This window comes from Chenopodium album, chromosome 5, assembly GCF_948465745.1.
Source record: "Chenopodium album chromosome 5, dcCheAlbu1.1, whole genome shotgun sequence".
Lineage (NCBI taxonomy): Eukaryota > Viridiplantae > Streptophyta > Magnoliopsida > Caryophyllales > Amaranthaceae > Chenopodium > Chenopodium album.
This window is the reverse complement of record NC_137838.1, coordinates 46,159,926-46,186,002: the sequence shown is the minus strand read 5'-3', so window position 1 is coordinate 46,186,002 and position 26,077 is coordinate 46,159,926. Positions and strand designations below refer to the sequence as shown.

Sequence of the window (26,077 nt, the reverse complement as noted above, 5' to 3'; positions counted from 1 at the left end):
GGTTGCCTTTTTTTGATCCGTGAACGGTTTACAAGTTCCTTAAAAACTTGTTGGCGGCTCCCTACTTTCCTTGTCCCTAATCGTATTATGTCAATTCCCACTTCCTAAGAGTGTCAAGCATATTCACACATGCTTTTAACGTAGGCGCACTTCGAACGACGCCTACAGTGTGCGGGCGCGCACGAGGGTGGTGCGGCCGCGCACCTGGGTGGCGCGGGCGTGCCTGCCAGGGCCCCTGTTCCGTACCCTTTTTCCCGCGGCCGCGCCTCTCCTCTGATGCGACCGCGCCTTCCGGGGTTTCTTTTGGGACGATCTAACTAACTCTTCTTTTGTATCTTTCCTATATATAGTTTTTCCTTCTATTTTAGGAGGAAAGAGAATTAGAATAGAATGAGAATCAGTTTTAGATTAAAAATTAGAGAGAGAAACTCTAGATTTTTAGAGAGAGGATTTCATGGTGGATTGTTGATGATTGAAGGTTTCTCCATTTCCTTTGATTTTTGATCAAGTTTGTAAGGATTCCTTTTCTTTAATGCAATCTTTAGTTTGATCTTTAGTTTGATTTGAATTGTTTGTGGAATGTTCAAGTTTGGTTGAAGTTTGATTGATTTGTGTTTGATTTTAGCTTGTTTGATTTGATCATGATGAATTTGTTAATTAGCCTTGTTTTGATCTTGATTTCAATGGCTAGTGAGTAGATAGCTTGCTAGGGTAATGGTGAAGCATGTATGAGTAATGGATTAAAGCTAATTGGGGAAAATTAATGGAGTTGACTATGTGATTAAATTGGTTGATGATCATGTGCATGTGTGTGATTAATTAAAGAGTAGCTAACTTTGATTGTTGCACTAGATTGCATTGTAAGTTTGCATTGATACGGATCATTGATTTCTGGCTTGCATTTAACGATTGAGGTGTCTTGTGATGTTTCTTAGCTAGAGTTTATCATAGTTGACGCTAGTTAGACCTCTACGAGAATAGCTTGATATGCTCTTTTGGCTGCATGATTGATTTTCCCTCACATTGCTTGACTTTGTCAATTTGACCTCCCAATTAGTTGAATCCGTTATGATTACATGTGGATCCTAGCCCTAGTGTTTATTACATTTGATTTCTTCTCGTTTATTAGTCGTCTTTGTCCTAGCGTAACATTCACACCCAATCATTACATTTCGGAATAGCTTGACCATAGACAATAGATAATCGCCCACCATTCCTTTGGGTTCGACCCTCAGCTTACCATTATACTTGTGTAGGGGTGTGCTGAGTGTTTACAAATTTTGTTTGGCCTCGGGTAGGGGTTAGTTTCAACGACCTAGTCTCGACCTTCGTCAGACATCTAGTCTATTTATAATCACATTATAACTAGACTAGGGTTAGGAAGCCCAAAACCCTTCAATCCACTCCATGTGCCCGGGCATACTAGAGGATGAGGCCCATCATGGGCCTTGTCCTCTCGTGCTCGATCTAGACCCTTTGTGTGACTTTATAGGATCCGTTCAATTGGGATTTGGGCTATTTTTCTAGACCAAATTTCGTTAGTACCTCAAGCTTTTAAAACGACGACCCAAATGTCCGAACTTAATTATCTCCATAATTTGATCCATTGATAGATCTAGTAATTGCACACGACGAAGACATAAATCCTTCATACACACCCTCCATTCAGGTACGTACAAAAAACCCCAAAACAAATGCTGATTTTTTTCTCATCTTGTTATGGAAGAAACGGGTGTTTCTATCTCCTTGGGATAGCCAATTTTTATGAGATAATTTTCCAAAATGGTTTTGCCCAAACAGGAGTTTTTCCCTTTGACGGATCATGCAGTTGAGATGGCTAACTAGAATAGGGTTAAAAGGTTGAGAGCGTAGGGAGCTCCCTAGGGTAGCTATCTTTTCAGCGTTGCGTAATATTTGTTATTATTGCTCCTATATCTTTTTCCTTCCCAAATTTATAGTTGGTTTTTAATGCGGGCTAGTTTTTGTTGGATTCTATAGAATCTTGATCCATGGATTGAATGTGGCCAATTTTTTTTTACTAGATCATGGGAATCTTTGTCCCATATCTTTTCCCTGCCTAAATTCCTACCTAGATGCTTCCACGTACCTAAGGCACCATCAATAAGGGGAGTTTGTTCTCGAGTTTTTGAAGAGCCACGTAGGATTTAATTTTCTTAGCGCGCCATGTAGGATTATAAATTTTTGTTGTAGCCAATTAAATAAACGATTATTAATTTTTTTTGATATTAAATAATTCAAATGCCACATATGCAAAATTGGTGAATGAAATTTTTAAGGTTAAATTAATTAATTATTATATATTATCTTTTAATATTAGGAATTTTATCTAAATATATAACAAATTTCAACACATTAATACAAAAAAAAATTATTTTAAAAAAGTCAAACAAACTGTGCATCGCACGGGCTTCATCTAGTCCTATTTTTTTTAAACAACGTACATACTTTTTTTTTTAAAACAACATACATACATTTTTTTTATTTTTAAGAAATGTACATAAATTTTAATGTATTTAAGAAATAAAAAAAAAGGTTTTTTTTTTTTTTTTTTATTTTTTTTTTTTTTTTTATATATAATTATCAAAACACTGTGTTTTGATGTATATATAGGGAAAACACTATGTATAGGGCTGTTCATCGGTCCAAGACCGGACCGGACCGAAAATTAGAATTTTAAGAACTGAAGACCGGACCGATTAAGTTAGGACCGAACCCGGACCGGACTGAAAGGATCGGTCTAAACCCAGACCGGACCGCTTTGGACCGATTTAAGAATTTTTTTAAAAAGAATACTAAATTTTTTTATAAAGTTTAGGAAAACACAAAAAAAGTATTGGAAAAAACTATGTTGTAACGTCTTTTTTTGTATGTTTAGTGCGAAAAAGCTTATAAATTTAAAGTTTTCTAAGCTTATTAAGGATAATTTTAACCATTATTCAAGGTTTCACACATATTTTTAATAGTAAAAAAATCGGTCCGGTCCAAAACCGGTTTTTATAGGGCTTTGGACCGGATCGAAGACCGAAAAAATGAATTTCAAGACCCGATGACCGGACCGATTAACTATGTAGTTAGGGGTGGTATTTTTAATAGTTAGGGGTGTTCATAAATCGGTCCGGTCCGATCCGGGTTCTGTCCGGGGTGATCCGGTCCATTTTTTCGGTCCGGACCGATTTATGAACACCCCTAACTATGTATAATATATAGAGTTGAGTATTTAGTTTTCAAGACTCCACTTCAGATTTTGTTAAGACTTAGCTTTTTAAATGCATTAAAAAAACAAAGTCTTGTCTTAATATCACAAAATCAAAAAATGATGATGTCTTTATTTTTTACGAAAAAAAAAATGATGATGTCAGACGCAAATCTATTGAGTCTCCTCGTTGAAATTACTTAAAACCCCATGCTTCTTAACATTTGCGATTACTCGATTAGCTCTATAATTCTTCCCAGATAATACAGACAAGCAGTATTACAGAAGGGGCAATCTCGTCAAGTCAAATAAAGAAACGTACAAGGAAAGGATAAGCGTTCTTCTCATTCTTTTGTTCATTCATGACTTCAAAACTTTATCCAGAATTTTAATTACACGCAGAAAAGTCAATCCTCCCCCCAAATAAACAAAGGGTAAAGTTGTCGGCAATATATTGTGAAAGAGGAATTATTTCATCCATTGTTAAATTTTTGAATTCGAGGAAATTGATATTTGATGTAAATATTGTTTGGCCCTAATTTTATTAAATGGTTGCTTTTTGATTACTTGATTGAATTTGAAGAATTATTGTTGATGGTGTGCGCAGATTATGGAGCGAAGTAGATTGTTAAGGATGTTGCTGTTCTTATGTTTATTTGGTGCTTCTTTTGGCAGAGGTAATTTAGCTTTGGATTTTCACACTTTAATTCACATTTTTGACTTCGTGTTTCTTGAATTTTATTTATTTGAAATTATTATTAGGTGAAGTATATGTATTTGTTTGGAATTCAACTATTTGCTTTGTTATTAATTGTATGAAGTCTTGAATGTTTAACATAGTTGGACACTTGGTTTCCTTTTGTTCATAGTGCTCAACCTTGAACACGGTGATAAATTCTCTGTCTACAATCACACGCTTGCCAAAATTTTGGTGGAGTACAACGCGGCAGTAAGTACTCTACTACCTCCGTTTTTATTAGATGCATCACTTTTAAAATCAAAAAGTGGACTCATGTGATATGAGAGAGATAGAGTGAATTTATTAACCAAAAAGGAAAATGATGCATCTAAATTGAACTTCTAAATATAGAAATAGAAATCTAATATATTAAAAGGCGTTACTAACTCTTTGCCACACATACCACCCCACGTCACCTACTCCATCTCTCATTATTATGCCACATTATCACTACTCAATGAACCTGAATCATTATGCCACGTCACCTAATATTGCTTCATATAAAAAGATGATGATAAGGGAATTCGAACACCCAATCTCTTATAAATAAGAAGGATGGTTATTTAACCATCTAAACTAATTATCATTTATGTTATGAACATAAAAATAAATGTATATAATTGATAATCATAAGGTCTAACTAAAATAAAAAAAAACTAAAATATCAAATACATATAATCACAAGCAATAATTAAAGTAGCAACCCAGTGTAACACCCGGGTTACACACTAGTTGATATATATTAAAAGAAATGGAGGAAGTATTTTATGACATACCTCTACTTGTAATGATGAAAATTTAAATCTCTTTGCTATTTGTCTCTTGGCGCTGTTGAAAAAAATAGAATGGTAGTTGTTGATTAATAAGCTATTATGTCAATTAAAGAAACTAGTTTAAAGGGTATCTAAGTATGTATAGATTTTACCTGTGATTTCTGACACTGTTGCCATAGTTTAAATATCAGCCCGGGGTTTGAACTAGGCTGAGTGCATTTAAACTAGAAATGCAATCTGTGGTATCTTTTCACTCCAACACTCCAGCATTAATAGATCAATAAATGAGGAAGTCTTAATGGCTAACAGCCTAACAATTAGACATTAAAATAAATATCTAACAACCTTTGATACTACTGAGAGTGTGAGAGTGTCTCTTATACTATTGGAAGCATATATAGTACTACTGATAATGTCTAGTAGTACTATTTTACTGCTCAGTATTACTATCAAATTTGCCATTATTTATAAAATTGCCACTGTTATACATTTGTCAATGTCTAACTGTTGATTAGGACTTCCTCATCAATGGATACTATTTTTGTTTCGTTATTGTAGATTGTTGTAGGTAATTATTGGAGCAAGGCTTTCTTATATTTGCCCTTAGAAGCAGGTGCGCCAGTTGTATTTGGTTATGTTTGACTTTTGAGTGAAATATGGTTAATTTTTTCCCTTGGTAGAAATGGTATCAAGTTAAATTTATGGAGTATGTCAAATATTTAGGAAGATGAGGTATAGGTTGTCCAAAAGAGAAATAGATTTTTCAACCTCGTAACAGAAAAACATCCTGCAGTCTATCCAATATCTTTTGTTTTTAAGAACAGGTAAGTGGCAATATATGTACGGTTTTAGTAACAAGGTTTAGGGTTTAGGGTTTAGGGGATAGAATCAGAAATGAGGTTATTCGCAAGAAAGTAGGTGTGGCGGGCATTGTAGATAAATTAAGGGAAAATCGTCTGCGTTGGTTTGGACATGTAAGACGGAGACCCGAGGGTGCACCGGTGCGAAGAGTGGAAGAGTGGGACCATGGAGGGATTAAACGAGGAAGAGGGAGACCAAAGATGACTTGGTTGGAAGGAGTGAGGAAGGATATGAAGTGCATGGATTTACGTGAGGATGAAGTTTTGGATCGTAAGGGATGGAGGAGAAAGATTTATGTTGATGACTACACGGAATAATCAAATTTGGTTCATGTTAGCCGACCCCACTTTTGGGATTAAGGCTTTGATTGATTGATTGATTGATTGATTTTAGTAACAAGGTTGTGTTTATTTGTTGACTACTCTGACCTGATTAGCTTTCCTACGCTTTTGTTTTTATATATTTTATTCCAGATATATGTTCTGTAGCTTAGTTGTTTTTTTTTTTTTCAGTGATAATGCTTTACTTGCAATATGTTTTTAGTAGTAGTGTTGATATTAATAAATTGGGTTTTGTGATGGAGTTGGCATTGAGCTGATTTCGTAATGCTGTTGAGGTAGCATTTTAAGGCTAATCTGTAGACTGATTCTAATTTTCTGTTGTTTACAGGTGTACGAGTCAGACTTGACTGAACTATTTACCTGGACTTGCTCAAGATGTAATGGAATGACAAAGGTTCTTGACTTACTATTATTAAATTTCTGTTTACATGTTTTATTTTGTCAGAATATCTCTAATGGGCATTAAGTTTAGGTATGTGATTTTCTTAATTAGAGATCGTTTCCTGTTAATAGGGATTTGAAATCATAGAGCTTATTGTTGATGTCCAGCATTGCTTGCAGGTGCGTAATCACATCTTTATCTATCCTATATGCTTCGCAGAATTTTTATGGGCTCCTAACTTCTATCTTATATCATTATTCTGTCTATTGCAGGCATATGTTGGGGTTGCTAAGGATCTGAATGCTATTATTGTTGCATTTAGAGGAACCCAGGAACACAGGTTACATTTTTTTTTTTCAGAACTTTTTGTTTTTGAAATTGATACTTTTAAGGTTGGTTATTAGTCTTATTACGTAGAAACTTATAATATCTAGCTAAATGGTTGGTTATAAGAAAGCTTTACATTTTTGCGATATTATAAGAAACTAACATATCTTAATACAAAATTCTCTTTTGAAAAATGTGTATAAGAATTCTGTCATATGCTTCCCACAGGTTCAGGCCAGGCCCCAGCCTTTGATTTTAGGTTTAGACAAACCTGAGATTGCCCAAGTTATGTGAACTTAGTATAGCTTGTTACCGTCTGTTAGACATTAAACAAGGTTTGTGACACGTTGATGGTGCATAACTAGGTTTGTTGGCTATTCCACAAGGTTACATTTTTATAGTGATCGTGGTGATTCGAAGGTCCAACATCATCCTGTTCTAAATTCCTTCTTTCTTTGATGAGGAACTCTGATTTTCAAAAATACCTGCTGTGTGGGCAGCAATATCTCTCTGATGTAGCTTTGAATCTTTGGTGTTGAAGGCTGTCCACAGTTTTGCTGATACCACATAATAACTTCCGTCATGCCTTCCTTGTTCTGTCTGAATATCAAGACATTTAGATGCCCCAAAAAACTTGGGCAATATGAGTTTGCCTAACAACTAGCTACCTAATAGCTCTCTATTGCAGTTTTTTGCTGTTATCACTCAGGTGAATATCATGAATGGATCTAGGTTACACCTAATAGAATCTTGATAAGCTGCATCTTTCTAACCTGTGATGAGGACCAGGGGGTCTATATCATCCTAGCCTTTATGTGTTTGATTGTTCATATTTTTTATTTTTTATTTTTTGTTTTTGTTTTTGTTTCTGTTTATTTTTTATTTATTTATTTTTGGATTTAATTTAGTTTAGTTTTTTTATTATCTTTTCTTTGTAAATTTTTTTCATGAGAGATTTTTATGCTTTTCGGATGATGGTGGCATCCCACAAAGATTTAAGGTGTTTTTTTTCTGTCTGAAATAAGAAAGTATGGGAGGTTCCAATTGCATATTCTTGGCTTTTACCTGGAAATTTGTAGACCAATTGCAACAAAGGGAGATCAGAGTTGCTCTATAGATGCGTAGGTGGTTTATAAACTTAGACATGCAACATCCTAACTTCGATATCATGAAGTATGCATAGAATGGAGACTTATTTATTTATTTTTTCTTTTGATACACATGTATTGATTGTATCTTGTCCAGTACCTAGGATTGAATTGCATGGCCACTTCAAAGCGGGGTATGAGACTTAGAATCTGTTAATTTACTTTCTTTGACACCCTTTCCCCAGTTAAAATAAAAGGTACTAGTCTTGTTAAGTTGTAACATATCAACTGGTCAAGTACTAGTTTTGATATACGTAATATATTTAAAGATTACCAATGCAATAGTATAATCTTTTAATAAAGATCAACTTTATTATGTCCTGGGATGGCAACTATATTAGCATATTCACTTAGGTTATGGCTCTGCTGAATACATCAATGGAATGTCTCCTTTTTGTGCCTTCACTGCCTAAACAGGTTCTCTGACACTCTTCTTGTGTGTCAAAAAGGTGTGAGTTTATCATTAGTGTTAACTTGTCAGTCACGTCATGAAATCATGATTTACGAAATAGTGTTACAGACAAACCTACTAGTATTATCCTTAATCATATGTTTGTAGATCAATTTTGTTATTATACCTTTGGGTGACACCATAGTATTGAAATTTATAGAGTAGGACATATCAAAGATAGCTTCAATTTCTTACAAGTCCCTATTTAATGTCACTAGGACTAGAAAGTTTGATGTCATCAGTGATTCAGTGGTGGTGCTGAGCTTTTGTACCCATGGTTCGAAAACTCGGCCGTACCGTCGCGAATCGGCCAAGATGTAACGGAATTTCAACTCACCGTTCCGATATTTACCGAGACAGCGCGCTGTTTTTTAAAACTCTGCGATATCGGCCGATACGACCGTTTTGATACAAATCGCGGGCGCATCACACGTTACCGGCAGAAAATTGATGAAAAAAATCCAAATTTTAAGCTTTTTGAGAATTTTCACCACATTTTCGATGGGGTTTATGATTTCTCCATGAAAGCCGATCACTTTCTCGGCAAGTTACTGTTTGAATAAAAGAGATTTCTTTTAAAAATATTTTAAATGGGTCTGACTTATGACAGCTGGAAGTTACTAATGCAACATTACTTTTCCTTTGAAACTTTAACCTTCTCCAGCTGACCCCACCACCTTTTCTATTCCCTTCTTCTTTTATTTTTTCCCACGTGACTACACCACCCCATACTTTCACTTTTTCAATTATTTTAAATTATTTTTTATCCCTGCTTTTTTATTAAGGAGTATATTTTATTTTTTATTTTTTCCGAAGCATTTCAATTACTATTTTCATAGTGCAGTACAAACTTACAAAGAATATACTACCTCCGCTTCGGATTACTCGCAACAGTTTCCTAAAATGGCCGCTTCACATTACTCGCAACAACTTATTTTCTTTCCTTTTTTAGTAAGATTTTTTGTATAATTTTACAAATTTACCCTTACTTTTGTTTTAAACACCCTAATTAAAAAAACTGATTTTATCTTATTAACTTAAAATCTAACTTTAATTAACTTAACTATTTCCACTAAAATCAATCCTTTTCCATCTAAATTCATCTATCATCCCAATTCCCAGCCACTTTCTTCCTTCAACCACCTTCATCATCCTTCATCTTCTTCCTCATCCCCATTATTTTTCACTCTCTTCCTTCATATTCTTCCTCATTCCCGTTATTTTTCTCTCTCCTCCTCCAACTCAATATTCAAGGTTTTTCCAGAGGGTTTCGTGGGTTCGTTGGGTTAGTGCGTGGGTGCGATGGCTTTGTGGTTTCGCGAGATCGGTGGTTTTGTTGGCTGCTTGTGGTGGTCGTGAGTGGTTTCAATGGGTTGGTGGGTTCAAGGGTTCGTGGTTTTGTGGGTTAGTGGTGATCGTGAGTGGTTTCTCCGGGTTGGTGTTGGTGGTGGTGGTGGTGGGTTCAAGGGTTTTTGTGGTTTGTGGGTTTTAATTTCCAGATTTGTGGGTTTTCGTGGGATTGGTGGTGATGTTGGTGGTCGTGGTTGTGGTTTTCGTGGGTTCGCTGGGTTGGTGGTGGTGGTGTTAGTGGTTTCGGTGGTGGTGGATGGTGTTAGTGGTTTCGGTGGTAGTGGGTTTGGTGGTGGTGGTGTTAGTGGTGTCGGTGGTGGTGGTGGTCGTGAGTGGTTTCGGTGCTGTTGGTGACTTGGTGGTGGTGGGGGGGTGGTGGCAGTGCTGGTGGCGGGTGGTGGCAGCATTGTTGGTGGTGGTGGGTTAATTATTTTAATTATTGTTAAATTTGTTTTTTCTATTTTTTTGGGGTTGGATTAATAGTTAAGTAAATGCCCTTATTTTTCAATAACTACACTTAAGATCTTTTGCCTCGGCCTCCGCAAAGTTGTCCTTTGTTGCGAGTAACCCAAAGCGGAGGTAGTAAGATTTTTATAAATTATGAGAAAAAATTTTAGATATTAAAATTAAAATTCGTGCCGTGTCAACCGCGACGCGTCCGCGATCAACACATCAATTCCGTTACCGAATTACCGTTACCGTTTCCGCGATCGCGCCGAAACCGCATTTTCGAACCATGTTTGTACCATTGAGATAGAACTTTTTGTAGTTGGAACACTTGGAACTGCCAACTTGTGAAATTTATGCTTTTGGCTTTTGTCAACGCTCCTCAATGCCATTCCACTTTTACAAATAATCCAAATAGCCTTTCTCTGTCTGGCCAGTGAATAAAAACTGATGCATTCGGTGCCTGATTGGTTTGACCTGTTCCTGATAAACGTGACAAATGTTTCATTTGCTGCTGATTTATTAGCTTCTTGTATAGTTCAAATTTTAGTTGATTTGCAACATGGTTAATTTGTAATGCAGGTCTGCAAAACATTACATACCAGTTACTTAGACTGATTGGGAGCACACTTCATTACATATGATAATAATGTAAAATTTTAATCTGCCTGATATCAATGCTGCTCTCATAGTCTCACCTCACATTCAGAAGATCCTAGTCTATTGTTTTGATGATTTTCTGATTTTCTTAGATCTTTAGGCAGCCTTTTGTCCTTCGTTTGACAAATTTCATGCTGTCATGAGAGCTTATTTTCCTCTGTTTCAGGCTTCTGAAACAGGTGAAACCAGTTACATTATTTGTGATGGATAATAAACTATCAAAATCACATTAAGCACCTGTAAAGGACTAACTTAGTATTTTCTGATTTAAGGACTAATTAAGATATAAAAGCTTGATAATTTAGATTAATAATGGCAGAATTTGGATACAAAAAGATAGATTAATAGCTCAAGGCTATCACTCTCTTGATAACTTTAGGTTATCAGTTATCACTCTCCTAGTAACTTGAGGTTACTACTCAACATTTTTCCTCACAATTCACATAAAGCCTAATGCATATACTATCTCCTATTTATGCTAAGGAGTAAGGACTACTAACCTAAAACCATCTAAACTTCCCAAATTGCCCTTCCTAAGGTTAATCTATTACAGCACCTGATCTGCTACATTTTTCTGCTCCTTCAATGCCTCCCACTTACAGATTGTTTTGGGTGCCTTATCACGGTTGTATTATGTCTGATTGTCTAGTATTGTTTGCTTTCACATGCTACTTGCTTGACATTTAACCTCTTCTACAGCATCCAGAATTGGGTTGAAGATCTGTATTGGAAACAGCTTGATTTAAATTATCCTGACAAGCCCGATGCAATGGTAGGTGTCCTATCACTGTTCTGTTCAGTGGTCAAACTGGTCACTATCATAAAGCTTTTTGCTGGCCATATGACCTCCAGGTCAGCGTGGGACGATGAAAGACATCATAGCTCTCCTTTCTGATTAAATCTTGCAGGTTCACCATGGATTCTATAATGCCTATCATAACACCACACTTCGCCCTGGAGTTGTTGATGCTGTTAAACGAACGACACAAATGTTTGGAGAAATGGACCTTATTGTAATAGGGCATTCAATGGGTGGGGCTATGGCTGCCATTTGTGCACTTGACCTCACGGTAATCATTGTTAGATACTTAATTTTTTTTTTTATTTTATCTTTAAGTTTATTTTCTGCTGTTGCAGGGTTAATATCTTTAGTTATGTGTGTGTAATATGTTGTTTGCTTGATAAGGGATCCTAAGATCCATATACTATGGTAATCTGTAGTTCAGTGTCTTTTTGGCCATGTGATATTGGAAAAGTCTATTTGTAACTACGAATACTTTCTCTTTCCCTTGCTAGTTTTCACAATAGTGTTTTACACAAACTTAAGGCTACAAGAAATGAGGGTAAGGCATGTGAGATTTTTGTACTACCTTCGTTTCTTATTATTTGCAACAAAGGGGGTATTATTTGTGATGTAGTATATCTAAAATGGATCAGTGGAGCACTTGGCTTTCTTGTGAGAGAGACGATAAATATCCTTCCTTCTTCGAAAGGGTTTGCTCTATGATGAAGAGCTTTATGCACACGAGGGCATTTTTCTAAATGAAATAGGTGTTTATTAACCCTTGAAGGAAATGTAAAAATCTATATGGGAGCATTAAGGAAGTGTGGGAAATATAATGGATGGGGGAATTAATTTATTACTCTCAGGTCTATAATCAGGTGTGAGCAGACAGCGCTGCGAAAGTTATTCAACGTTTCTCATTTCTCAATTTATTTAGAAAATTTGTGAAAAAAACCACCTTATAGAAGTGGATTTATGTCGGAAACCACCATGAAAAAAATATTGCCATGGTAAAAATGCAAGTATTTCCCTCTTCCTCTGTTTTTGTTTCTGTGATCTGTGGAGAAATTTTGTTCTGAGTCAAACATGGGTGCAAGACTGAGTTTTGAATGAGTTGCTTGGTTCCTTTGGGGGGAAGAGAATATGAAAGAGAGGGGGGGGGGGGGGACGGTGAAAAGGGATGCATATACAATATAATTTATGGTTTAATGGGAGAGAAGGAGTGTATGTCAGATAAGAGAAGAGTAGCAATGGAAAGGAATGGAGGAAATTAAGATAAGGAGAAGAGCAGAGAGTCTCATAGGATGAGCAAGAAACATGTGAGCAAGAATGTTTTTGAACAAGTTCTTACCATGGAAGAATGAAGATGAGCAGAGGAGCTGATGAGTAAATGTCAGATATGTTACATTGAAGAACTTAATGATGAGGAGAAGAATAGTGGTAGTGCAGAGAGAATGGAAAATGAAGGGGGAATAGAGGATAAAAAAAAGGGAGGTAAGTGGGTCATGTGCATCCCAGGTGGGTGGTCAAAATCGGAAAGTGGAGTCCAATGTCAAATCCAGCGTATTGTTTATTTGACAAAAAGAATTCACAAATAGGTTTTTCCAATATTTATTTATATAGGGAAATTTATGACAAAAACCCACTTTTAAAACGTGGTTCCTCACAAATTTGCCTTTTACTTACTGCTGAATTTTCTTCTTCTGAGATATTCTAATCCAGTTTTTCAACATTGTTATCTTTGTAAGTTCCTGCACTATATTTTTTATATAATGTTTTGCCTTTTATTGTATTATGGACTAATCATGGATTTTTGGGACTTAAGGCTTTGTTGTTGTGTTTATCATGAGAGCTTATTCGAACTGTCATACCCATGTATCCAGTTATGTTATCTTCCTTTAAGTTTACATGTGCTCCCTCCATCCCATAATATAGTGCCTATATTCCTTTTTGGGTATCCCAAAATGTTGTGTTTGTTTCCAATATTTTTTCAAAAAATTTTACATACTTATAACCTTCTTCATTTTTTTAACCTCTCTCATATGAAATCCCTGACATATCCCCAATTTTTCTTGTCATTAAAACTCATTAGCTACTTTTTTTTTTAAAAAAAATATCTTTCTCATATAAAATGACCTATATTTCAAGCTTCATTAATGGTCGTTATTTACTTTATACCTTTCCAATAAATATTTCCCCTATATTTGAGAATGAGAAATGGACACTATATTATGGGAACTATTTTGGTTGTGTGTGGACACAAGGTGAAACTTTCTCCATATGACATAGTAAAGCATTTTGCTGACTTGGTTTTGTGTTTCTAGCTGTATTTTAGTTTGCTATCAGGCTTTTTGCTTTTGACGTTGTCCCCTATCTCCCATTTTTACTTTGTTTTGCTGTACTTTGTGTCTCATGATATATTGACAAATCATGTATATCCAGGTACATCACGGCATAAAAAATGTTCATGTCACAACCTTTGGGCAACCACGGATTGGAAATGCAGCTTTTGCTTCTTACTACAGCCAATTTGTCCCAAACACAATTCGTGTCACTCATGAGCATGATATGGTGCCTCATTTGCCGCCTTATTATCCTTATTTCCATCAGAAGTCATATCATCATTTTCCTAGAGAGGTATGTTGTAATTTTTTTTTTTTGATGTTCTCCTGGTGCAGGCATGTATGATCTGTGCTCAACCCCTTCCATGATTCATTTAGTTTGGACATTTTGCATTGGTATCTGATGGAAGTAACATTGTTTTGATATCGCAGTGATTTACTAATTTCTTTGGAATGAATTTATTTTTACCTGTAGTGCAACATATTCTTTGAGATCAATGATGACATTATAGTTACTGCACATTTATTGCACTTGGAAATTCTTAGAGATCTGTAATGAAGGTGTTCACTAATCTTACCCTGTATACCTCATTAGGCTTTGCTTAATTGAATGATCCCATCTGTTCAACACTCAACCTGTAGCAGACTAGCAGGGTTATAACTATAATTGAGTGTTCCTGACATTCTTGTTGTCAGGGGGTTGTTGGATTGCTATATATCTCCACTGTCTTTGAACTAGTAGGTTATTAAGCTAGCTTTGGTGCAAAGCTTCATTTAGTACCTTTTCAATGGAGAATTCTTGGAGTTCTGAGTCATTTCTGTTGTCAGCCACCTTAAGGCTCTAAGTAAATGCAACTTTGTGATGGATCCAAGTAAACCATTATTGGTTTATTCGAGGCGGGAGAAAAGGCGGCAGCAGCAACCATAGGGAAGAAGCATTTCTTCACACCAGGACAATTGCAACTAAGAAGAATGAAGGAAAGAAGGGCAATCAACTTTAGTAATGCTTAGCATGGTTTTGCTTAATTAGTAAAGTTTCACATGTATTCTCCCTAAGGTCAATCTGACCACTAGTATAAGAATTGTAGGAAGAACTCAGAGGAGATTACCCAGAAATTTGTAAGGCAAACACAAGAGAGTTACAACCTCAAGTTGCTTGGAGACTTGTAGCCTCAAGCTACTACACTATCACTTGTAATCCTTGATTAGTTATATGAAAAATCTGCCCTTCTTCTATTAAATTGAGTAAATTCAGCATAATCAATTCTAGTCCTTTACAAACTTGCTCTCGACTCCGTGGGTTAACTATGGTTATCTTCAATGTTGCTGACTATTGCATGAACAAAACCTCTAGCCGTGAAATAATGTCTTTATTGTTTCTCTTGATCTTTTCTTGTCAATTGGAAAATTAATTATTTTCTCAAATTTCAGGTATGGCTGTATAATATTGGATTTGGAAGTTTAGTCTACACTGTTGAGAAGATTTGTGATCTTTCTGGTGAAGATCCATCTTGTAGCAGGTAAGTAGCGTAACATTGTAGGTGTATTTTTATTATTGGTTGGAAACTTTGTTGAATGAACGAATTCCCTAGGAAGATTCCTGTATATGTTTTGAACATATGTAGTTTAAGATATATCCACTGTAGAGAAAATTAGTCAGTATCCAGATGGTTGAGCTGAAATAGAGTAGTTTCACATATCATAACTGTGAATTGGTACTCTTTTTCAACAGGAACTTCCTTAATTATTCCACTTATCAATCCTATTTAGAGTAGGATTCAAGCTTATTCATCAATCATCACTCAATTAAGAGAATATAAGACAAAAGACAGCTTTGATAGCATTTCAAAGCACCCAACGTGTTCCTATTCTACTAATTGATTAAAGACAAAAAGTGCTTTGTAGAAATGGAAAAAATATTCCTGTCTAGAGTTTTGGACTTGATTACTTTTCTTTCAATGATAGTTGATAGGTTGTCATACACCTGTCAAAAATAAATTCCTAACAAAACCAACTAACAATGTTATAGGGTAAGTAGGGTCGAATCCACAGAGAGATGGTTATTCAATCTAACTTATAAGGTATGGAGAAACTAAACTATGTCACGAAATTGGGATGAAAATATAGTCTAAATTAAAAGAGGGATTAAATAATTAATAAAAAAACCTAGGGTTATGGTTCACCATGTTTATAGTTCTTAATCTATCAAATATCAATAACAATTCAATCAATCAATTATCTAGAGCAATTGCTAAGCCTACGGTCGAGTCTTAACGCTCTCAATTCAACATATGTAGTTCGATCGCTAACATAATCAGAATTACTAATTGTAGGTAAGCCTCTAAGAGTAAGATCTTTCGATTCAAACTCTTATTAACAATAATTAATCAAACAATTGATCAGGTTGCAAGATTAATAAGAAAACACTATCAATTAGAGAAATCAATAATCAAAATATTAAAAATACCAATCACGATTCATAGTATAAACATGGATTCCCAAACTCTAGAAATAAAACTACTCAAACATGAAAGAAATAATTAAAACTAGATCTAATATAATAAAGAAAACATAATTAAAGTAAAGAAATAAAATTACCTCAGAATTAAAGTAACAAATTCAAGGACATGTAAATCCATGGATTTGTTCATGAAAAACTAGGGCTAGAGAGAAAACTAGGAAGAACGTAAAAAATAATAAAAGATATAAAAGGCATAAAAAAGCATAAGGGAAAAATAATATCCCTTGGAGTATTTTATATTATCCTAAAACTAATCTAAAGATAAATAAATAAATAAAAGATAAGAAATTAAAATAACAAATGTACAATTAAAGGAGTCGTAGTCGATCAAGGATTGTTGTGATGATGGAAAACAAGGCTCGGAGAGTCGGAGATGACCTATGACCTCCTGCTGCTGCTAGGCGCGGAAACCAGCGGCCGCTGGGTATCCATCGGCGAGACCAGTAGCTGCTCGTGGCTTGGGAGTGCCGAGCTTCGGGGCGCTGGTGGTCCACTAGTTCGCAGGGTTGTCTTTTAAGGGCTATAACTCCTGTTCTAGAAGGAGTCTCCGGGCGTGTGACCTATCAATGGAAAGATCTTCAAGTCTAGTTTCCAACGCAGTTTGAATCGCATCAATCCGATCTGTAGAACTCAAGTTATGATCAAAAGAGTGAATAAGAGTCAGTTTTACCACTTTGTAAAACATCGTTTAACTTCGTTTCTAACTCAAATTCAATTCCGAAAAGTGCATAACGATCATTGTGGATGCTATTTTCATTTCTCATGCTTAAAATCCTCATAGTCAACATCCACGAACATGAGATCTTCGATTAATAAACTCAATTCATCGACTTTTCATCCTTTCATTGTCCGATTCTTCCAAAACCACTCCGAAAGCGTTCAAATAGCTATAGATACTACCTGAAACATTAAGAAAACACAAACGAAGCGTAATAGAATACAAAATGGACAACTTATGCAATTGCGACCTAAAAAGCGACAAGAGACTCAAAAAGCAACTATAAAACTAGCATAAACGTGCCTATAAACTCTACATAAATATGACTCATCAATAGTTAAACTCAAAGCTAATCTAAGGATCAATCTGGAAGCAAGCTTCAATTAATGTACACTTTATAGCTTTTTCCTTGATTTAGTAACTATTTTGTTCTAAGTTAATGTGGTAAAGGGTTGTTTTCTCTTGAAAGTTTTGGTACTAATAAGCTAGAATTAGTTAAGCAAGTATTTAATTCACACCAGAATCTAAGCTACTTGATGAAAGATCTCTTGGTTGAATAACATTCCCTCTGTCACAAATTAATTATCTTCCTAGTCGATCATATTAAGGAATTTTGTAGGGTGGGGTGAAAATATAAGAGAAAGCACAACACATAATTTAAGTGGGAAAATTTTCCTTTTTAAGTAGCTTGAAGATTTTTTATGGACATCCTAAAAAGTAATACAAAAAGATTATTCGTGGGGAACAAATGGACCATTATTATGGGTTTAAAGTTTTATTTATTTATTTATTATTATTTTTTTCACTGATTGATCCATTGAAGCAAGTTCCTGAAACACATATGTGAAAATTTATGATCATATTTACATACTAATAGCTGCCAGTTAATAGTTTGCTATTCTAGGAGAAATAAATGTAGTTGATTCAAGTGGCAACTTGCATGCATGTCTATCTCATTGTTTGGGTCCAATTTAGCCTAATTGGGCCAGTCCATAAATGATCTAATTAAAGTCCAAGGTCAAAGGTTCAACTCTCCAATCCATGCCAAGTGAGGCCAAGGGCCCAGTCAACGTGGCAAGCCCACTTGACTTCAAGCCCACTTCTCCTTATTGTGCTAAGGTATAAAAGCCTTCATTTCCCTTACATTGCATTCATTCACAAATAGCCTCAAGCAACTAATTCTCTTGCAAAGCACTCTCTCTCTACAGTCTACACTGTACTGACTTCGGTATCGGAGGGGCCTTCCCAATTGTTCTACTTTAATCTTAGTATTAATGGCTAAGAACTGTAAGAACAAGAAATCCGACGGGAGTGGCACCTCTTTGTCAAAGAGGAGCCACGGGGCACTTGAGAAGCCCTCGCCGTCTCCGTAAGCCTCACCCAGCTAGGGATGGCAATCTAGTCCGGATCCGACCCTACTCCGCCCCGATCCGAGGTAAAATATCCGCTCCGAGTCCGAGAAAAAAGAAATCCGAGTTCGACTCCGACTCCGACAAATGTCCGACTTTAACGGATTATCCGACTCCGACTCCAATAGATAGTGGATTTTTGTGTGGGTCATGGTGGCATTGGGTGTGGGTTGTAAAGGCCCAAATAGCCCAACATCTCAAAGTATATTGAATAATGAAAAAAAATACTCTAAGTCGGATCGGATCGGAGTCGGAGTCGGAGGTCGGATATCGAAGTCGGAGTCGGATATCGGATTTAACCTCCGACTTCCTGTCGGGTCGGAGTCGGATTTAGCATAATCCGCTCCGAGTCCGACCCAGCAGGCATTCCTCCGGGGAGGCCAGCTCAGGGGGCCATCTAGAGAGAACTCATTCTCCTTCTCATCATTCTCAACGGACGAATTCTCAGCGTTCGAGTCACTCCAATGCTCAAAGTCCACCTTTAAGCTTCGATTCTCGCTCTCATACTCAGCCAAGGACCCCTCAAACGGGACCCTCGACCGAGGAAATAGTGAGAGCTCTAGCGGTCTTCATGGAGGCCATGAAGGCTGGAACCATGCCACCTCCTCACCTCTATACCTGGCATCAGCGGAGGAGAATCGGGCAAGAGGGGGGGAGGCCCCAATCCTTCAAAGAACTGGAGGATGAATGGGAAGAGGACACATGGAGAACTGAACGGGAAAGGAGAAAAAACCCGCATTTCTTCAAGGAGTCCGACACCCAAATCTTCCAAAGCAACAAAAGCAGCAGTTCTGACTCTCGGCTAGAAACTGCTCGCCGAAGCGTCTATGACCGCCTTGGCGTAAGGGAATCGAGTGTGCATAACCGCCTCTCTTTCCCTGACCAAACCGAGGCTCATCCTGAATCTTCCCGGCCAGGGACGAAAACCACTTCTACCTCTCTGAGAGGGCAGAGCGCGGTCCCTTCGACCAGGAATAAAGGAAAGGCAGTAATGCTTCCCACTCGTTCTCCATTCGAGCGATGGATACTGGAAGAGCATGTGCCGACGGATAAAATTCTGTCACACATCACTTACCACATTGCCTCTTACGAGGGGCACATGCATATGATACTTTCCTACTCTTAAGAGGGTCGCGCAAGCATGGTTCTCCAAGGGAGTCATGGAAAGTTCGACAACGGGGCGGGACGATTTGTCCACTAAGTTTAAAAGCAAGTTTTCTACGGAAAATTGCCTAGAGAAGACAACTGCAGAGCTCATGGGCCTACAACAAGGGGAGCCCGAAAGTCTCCGAGACTACGTGACTCGTTTCAGTAATGCCTTTCGAACTGGACCGTTCCTTGACTTCATGGTCATGCATACCCCGCAGTGGAGGAACATGGTTCGAAAATGTGGTTTCGGTCTTGATCGCGGAAACGGTCGCGGTATTTCGGTAACGGAACTGATGCATTGATCGCAGATTGTATCGCGGTTGTCATGCAGGAATTTTATACTACCTCCGTTACATATTAGTTGCAACTTTTGCCATTTAGGGGTGCTACCTATTAGTTGCAACTTTCTATTTCTTTCTTTTTTTGGTAAATTTTTTCATATAAAATTACTACTTTACCCTTACTAAAAAACTCATAATCTCAATTACCTATTATAATCTGATCACCTTAACCATTAACCCAAAGTCATTAAATTAATGATTCTCAACTAATAAATTATTCACCAACCAACTTCATTCACCCTTCAAAAAAAAAAATGGAACCAACTTCATTCAATGAATCAAACCAATTCATTGCTATTTTCCAGATTTGGTGAAATTTCAATACCGTACCAACTTCATTCAATGAATCAAACCAATTCATTGCTATTTTCCAGATTTGGTGAAATTTCAATACCGTAGTTCTTCTGGGTTCTTCTTCTTCCATGAGTGGTTCTTCTTCTTCCATGAGTGGTTCTTCTTCTTCCAAGAGTTTCTCTTTCCTTCCTCCATGAATGTCACTCTCATACCTCAATCTAGCGTCTAACCCACGAATTCCTTACAATTGCACTTTGATCTAACCCACGAAATTCATCACAATTGTTCTCAAACCCACGAAATCCTCACAAAACCCTCGAGTTCGTCACAAATTTCCTCACAATCGCTCTCAAACCCACGAAATCCTCACAAAACCCACAAGTTCGTCACGAAATCTTCTCAAAACCTCAAAAAATCCTCAGATCTACACTTAAATATGGTTTCTGGGTGATTTCTGGGTTGTTTAATGTGCGTGTGGGTGGTTTCTAGGTTGTTAGAAGTTGCGAGTGGGTGGTTTCTGGGTGGTTCCGGCTGAGAGGAGGTGTTTTCAGGCTGTTGGGCGACGATGGCGGGGTGGCTGCTGTTGGGCGACGGTTGCGGGGTGGCTGTTGTTGGTGGTGGTGGTTAATTTTTTAATTACCTTCACTTTCTCTCTCCTATCCTTAATTATCTATTGTTTGATTCATTAATCAGCTATTATGAAATTTTGTCTTAAAATCCGTGCCAAGGTGAAAGTTGCAACTAATATGTAACGGAGGTAGTATTTTAGTTTTATGTGTTTTATAATGATTTTTCTCTTATTTTTTGAAAATTTTATATGCTTAATTTCTTATTTCTCCATAGTTTTATTACTATGGAGTACTTTTTATTTTTTTATTTTTTTAGGGGTTACTATGGAGTACTTTCAGTAACTACACAATTAATACGAGTAATGTAACTCTTTTAGATTAATTTAAAGATTAAATTCCTATTCTATATTTCTATGTGCTAGAAATTAAAAGTGAGAAGGGTTACGTGGGAAAAAAATTTAAAAAAGGGAAGAGTGTGCTCTACAGGTTTACTTTCTAAAGAAAAACAAAAGATAAGACCCTTCTAAACTCTGACACATTATTTTATAAAAACAAAAAGAAAAAGACTCTCACTTTTGAACTGAAAAGGGTCGACTTTAATGCAGTAGTCGATAGCCCTCACCGGAAAAGAGATAAGGGCTTAATTTTGAAAGTGTGTTGTTCAGATCTTGTTTAAAATTGTTCAAACCAGCCGAATTTCTGCTCAAGACGGCCGATGTAGTCGAAATTCTATTCAAAACGGCCGATGCGGCGGATATTGCGGGTTGTAAAAAAAAGCGTGAATACAGGCAAATCTTGGTTCGGTAATCTTCAAATCCGCTACAAAACGGAGATACGCGATGTTTCAGGCGCATTTTCGAACCATGTGGAGGAAGCTCTGAACGTTTCGGATAAGTTCATATGAGCCGAAGAGTGGAATAAAACAAAAACCCATCCTCAAACTGGGGGTGGGAAACAAAAACAACAATCCTCGTTTGAAGACCAAGGCCAGAAGGCGAAAGGAAAGACTAAAGCCTCTGAAAAAACTTCGGCTAACGAGCCGAAGGACAAATCTGCACCTCACTGGGGCACATACAAGTCCTACACGTCGCTCGCCCTTCCCCGCGCACAAATCTACAGCGTGACCAAGGACGAGCACAAATACAAAAAGCCGAGACCACTTCCTCAGTTGTATCAGTGAAATAAAGATTGGTGGTGTGAATTCCATGAGTCTCCTGGACACAACACTGATTCAGCTGAAGGACCAGATTGAAGACATGGTCCAAAGGGGATACTTGAAAAAATACCTCGCAGATCATCGCGAGGAGAAAAAAGCTGAAAATGCCGAGAAAGACTCTCGGCAACAAATTGACGTTCCCCGGAAGAACAAGTAAAAGGAAAAATTTCCTCCAATCATGGCAATTTCCGGAGGAACATGTTCTCGGAGGGAATGAAAATGTCACCTTAGGGCGCTAATGCTGACATCTAGCCTCCCGAGTCGCTAGTGCCGAACATGACTTTCACAACCGCCGACTGCCGGGGGGTGATGTTCCCTCATGAGGATCCATTGGTGATCATCACCACGGTGGCCAACCCCAAGCGGACTCTCGTCGACGGTGGTAGCGGAGCAAACATTTTGTTTCGAATGGCCTACAATCAAATTAAGCCGAAGACCAAGCACTTAATGCCAGTACCCTCCTCGGCATTTGGATTCAACGACTTACCCTATGGGAAGATCCTTCTTCCTGTCACCATCGGCCGCGACGGAGCAGCCAGGAATGTCATGGCCGAATTCTTGGTCGTCGATGCTCCTTCAGTGTACAACGTGATCATGGGGAGACCTTTGATTCACGAGATTCAAGGGGTAGTCTTCACGTATCATCATATAATGATTTATGTTTCAAACGCCGGCTACCCTGAAAGAATCGAGCAGCCAAAAGGAAGCCCGAAGGTGCAATCACCTCAAGCCATCCACTAGTCGTTCGGAAGACGACGACGATGAGGATGAGGAGGAAAGAGAAAAAGAAAGAGAGTCCAGCGCGAAGAAGCCGAAAGGCCTAAGTGCTTCAGCTGAAGGTGTTAAAGGCTGGACCTTCATCTAGGCCGAAAGACTCACAGGATTACCAAAGAAAAAGTCTGGGAAGCCAGCTGATATCGACAGCAGGCAGATTGTGAAGAGTCCGACCCCAAAGCAATGGAGTTGGACCAAAACTGTTGAGTTGACTGAAGGAGACCTTGAAAAATGCGTCACAATCGGACAGGATCTTGATCCGAACGTCCGTGTGGAGCTTATCCAACTCCTTTGGGGTAATAGAGATGTGTTCGCTTTCTCGGCAGCTGACATGCCCAGGATTGATCCGAACCTTATCTCCCATAAGCTTAACGTCGACCCAACGTGTCGGCCAATTAAGCTAAAGAAGCGGAATTACTCTGCAAGCAAGAACTGAGACATCGCAGCTGAAGTCTAAAAGTTGCTAGATGCAGGCTTCATCGAACCCTGTTAGTATCCGGAATGGCTGGCTAATGTGGTGATGGTCCAGAAGGCAAATGGCATCTGGAGAATGTGCGTTGACTTCGCGGATCTAAATAGGGCTCGTCCGAAGGACTTTTACCCCTTGCCGAGGATCGATCAACTGGTCGACTTGACAAAGTGGGCATGCTCTGCTTAGTTTCATGGACGCATTCTCGGGGTATCATCAGATCTTCATGCATCCCGACGACCGAGTAAAGACGACCTTCGTCACGAACGCCAGGGTGTACAATTACAAAATGATGCCCTTCAGGTTGAAAAATGCGGGGGCAACATAGATCAAGTTTTCGCCGATCAAAAAGGCCGAAACATGGAAGTTTGTGTTGCTATCGTCAAAAGCAAAGAGGATAAAGATCATATTACGGACCTGGCCAAAACCTTCGCCACCTTGAGAAAGCACCAAAGTGTGTCTTCAGCGTGAAGAAGGTGCAAGCAGCGCTCGATCTTACCGAGCCGAAAACAAAGAGGGACATTTAGCGGCTCACCGGAAGAATGGCTGCCCTTTCGAGGTTCATCTCCAGTGCCTTGGACAAGGGACTGCCCTTCTTCGAAGCCCTTAAACTCCCGAAAACCAAAGAGCTCATCTGGAAGCCGAGCAAAAAGAGGCCTTCAAGCAGCTTCGAGAGCATCTTGCTCAACTTCCTACGCTGGCTCGTCTAGCTCAAGGGGAAACCCTGTACTTATACGTGGCAATCAATCCCAAACAATGACTCGACAAAGTTGAAAAATCCGATAGGCTAGCCAAGTGGGCTTTCGAGCTCACTGAGTTCAGCATCCGAGAGCAGCCATCAAGGCTCAAGCTCTAGCGGACTTCCTGGCCGAATGCTCGTACCAGGAGACACTAGACGAAGAAAAGAAAAGCTGGATTGTTTTTATGGATGGATCCTCCACCATAAATGGTTCGAGTAGTGACAACCTCTCCCGGATGCAAATCCTTTGAGTATGCACTTAAATATTCTTTCAAAGCTCCGAACAACGAAGCCGAATATGACGCAGCGGTTGCTAGCCTAGAATTGTGCATATCTCTAGAAGCCAAACATGTCTGTCTTAAAGACTCTCAGCTTGTCGCAAATTAGATCCGAGGAGAGTATGAGGCCAAAAAGCCCTCAATGATAGCCTACCTCGCCAATATCAAAATAATTTTTGCGAAGCTAAGAACTTTTGAAGTTCAGCTGATCCCAAGGGGTCAGGATGCTCAAGGCGATGCACTCTCCAAACTTGATAGTTCAACTTTTGCCTAGCCGAACCGATCTATATATGTGGAAGTGCGCCGAGAAAGAAGTGTCGACGAAGCACAAGAAGTGTGCAGCGTCGACATAAACCTAGCTGGATGGATCCCATTCTAGCTTACAAACTTTGGGGAGAAATTCCCAAAGACAAAACCTTAGCCTCTAACCAGCTCAAGGTTCATAGTCTTCGAAGGTCTCAGCCCCATTGCTGAAATGCGTAGGACCAAACGTCCTTCGGGAAATTCACCTCATCACCCGTGAACCACATTGAGGGAAGAAGTTTGGCCCATAAAGCATTAAGGGCATGGTATTATTGGCCTACTATGATCTTAGATGCTAAGGAGCTTGTTAGAAAATGCAAAAAATGTCAAAAATTCACACCAGTTATCCATCAGCCATGCCGGGATCTTGAATCCGCTTCCGTTTGCTCAATAGGGGCTGGATATCTTGGGTCCCTTTCTTGATGCTCCATATTAGAAAAAATGGTGATAGTCGGCATAGACTATTTCAGCAAATGGATCGAGGCCGAGGCAACCTCTAACATTACGGAGCAAACTGTAAGAAGTTCATTTGGCAGAATATCATCACTCGCTTCGGTATCCCGAAGGTGTTTGTCTTTGATCACGGGAGGCAATTCGACAATTTGCTAATCAAGTCGGCATCAAATTGGCATACTCAGTCGTGTGCCATCCGAAAGTACCAGAGAAGCTGCAAACAAGCAAGTCCTTAACACTCTCAAAAATAGGGTTGAGGACCAAAAGTCCAAATGGCTAGGGGAACTTCAGCAGCCCTCTGGTCACTTCGGACAACCGAAAAAGAGGCTACGGGCCATTCACCTTTTGAGCTGGTGTATGGAGCCGAAGCCGTCCTTCCGGTGGAAATCGGCGCTGAAAGTCTTCGAGTGCACCACTCATGAAGGAATCCCTCGATTTCCTAGATCCCTTGATTTCCTAGACGAGGTCAGAGATTCAACTCGAGATATAATGGCCAGAGAATCAGCAAGTTCTACAATCGAAGAGTCCATGTAAGGCCTCTCAAAATTGGAGACCTTGTCCTTCGGAATGCTGAGACATACCGACTTCGGCAGTTGGGGAACTGAGCTGAAAAATCATTGGAATGCTGATGTACCTAAGAAATACCATGTGTAAACCTTTCGAACAATCTTTGTAAGTACATCTTTTATCAATAATAAAAAGGCCTTCGAGCCACCATTGCTATAAACATTCGCAAACTTTATTCTTTCATTTTTTCCTACCCTATCTATTCTTTGAGAGCTTTCTTCAGCATTGTCCAAACCTTTGCCTCAAAGGCATCAGGTTTTGGACTGCTTTCAAGCTCGCCTTTAACAGAGCGTTAGTCTTCGGCCAAAGCAAAAACTTCGGACATACACGTTCTCCAAGGCAATGAGTCCATGGGCGAATCTGGGGTATTGCCCTAATTGAGCCTTATACCCCACAAGGTTGCCTTAAGTTGGCCTTGTGTCTCATATATCCATTCTTTCGGATAGACAGAAAAATAA

The 26,077-nt window shown here is 38.4% G+C and overlaps 1 protein-coding gene across 2 annotated transcripts in view; it reads left to right on the top strand.

The window, feature by feature from the left end:
* The first annotated feature begins 3,567 nt into the window (after positions 1-3,567).
* The window catches only part of LOC145632089 (putative feruloyl esterase A), a 35,758-nt gene continuing 13,248 nt past the window's right edge, over positions 3,568-26,077 (top strand). Inside the window, exons 1-10 of one of the 2 annotated variants that reach the window (XM_081684365.1) lie at positions 3,568-3,648; positions 3,822-3,891; positions 4,084-4,163; positions 6,257-6,322; positions 6,442-6,489; positions 6,583-6,650; positions 11,393-11,465; positions 11,602-11,763; positions 13,920-14,114; positions 15,251-15,339. In XM_081684365.1, coding sequence (XP_081540491.1) covers positions 3,825-3,891; positions 4,084-4,163; positions 6,257-6,322; positions 6,442-6,489; positions 6,583-6,650; positions 11,393-11,465; positions 11,602-11,763; positions 13,920-14,114; positions 15,251-15,339 — 848 coding nt within the window. In that variant the 5' untranslated portion in view covers positions 3,568-3,648; positions 3,822-3,824. Of the gene's footprint in view, positions 3,733-3,821; positions 3,892-4,083; positions 4,164-6,256; positions 6,323-6,441; positions 6,490-6,582; positions 6,651-11,392; positions 11,466-11,601; positions 11,764-13,919; positions 14,115-15,250; positions 15,340-26,077 lie in introns of both variants that reach the window. The other variant, XM_081684364.1, reaches the window with a different exon arrangement.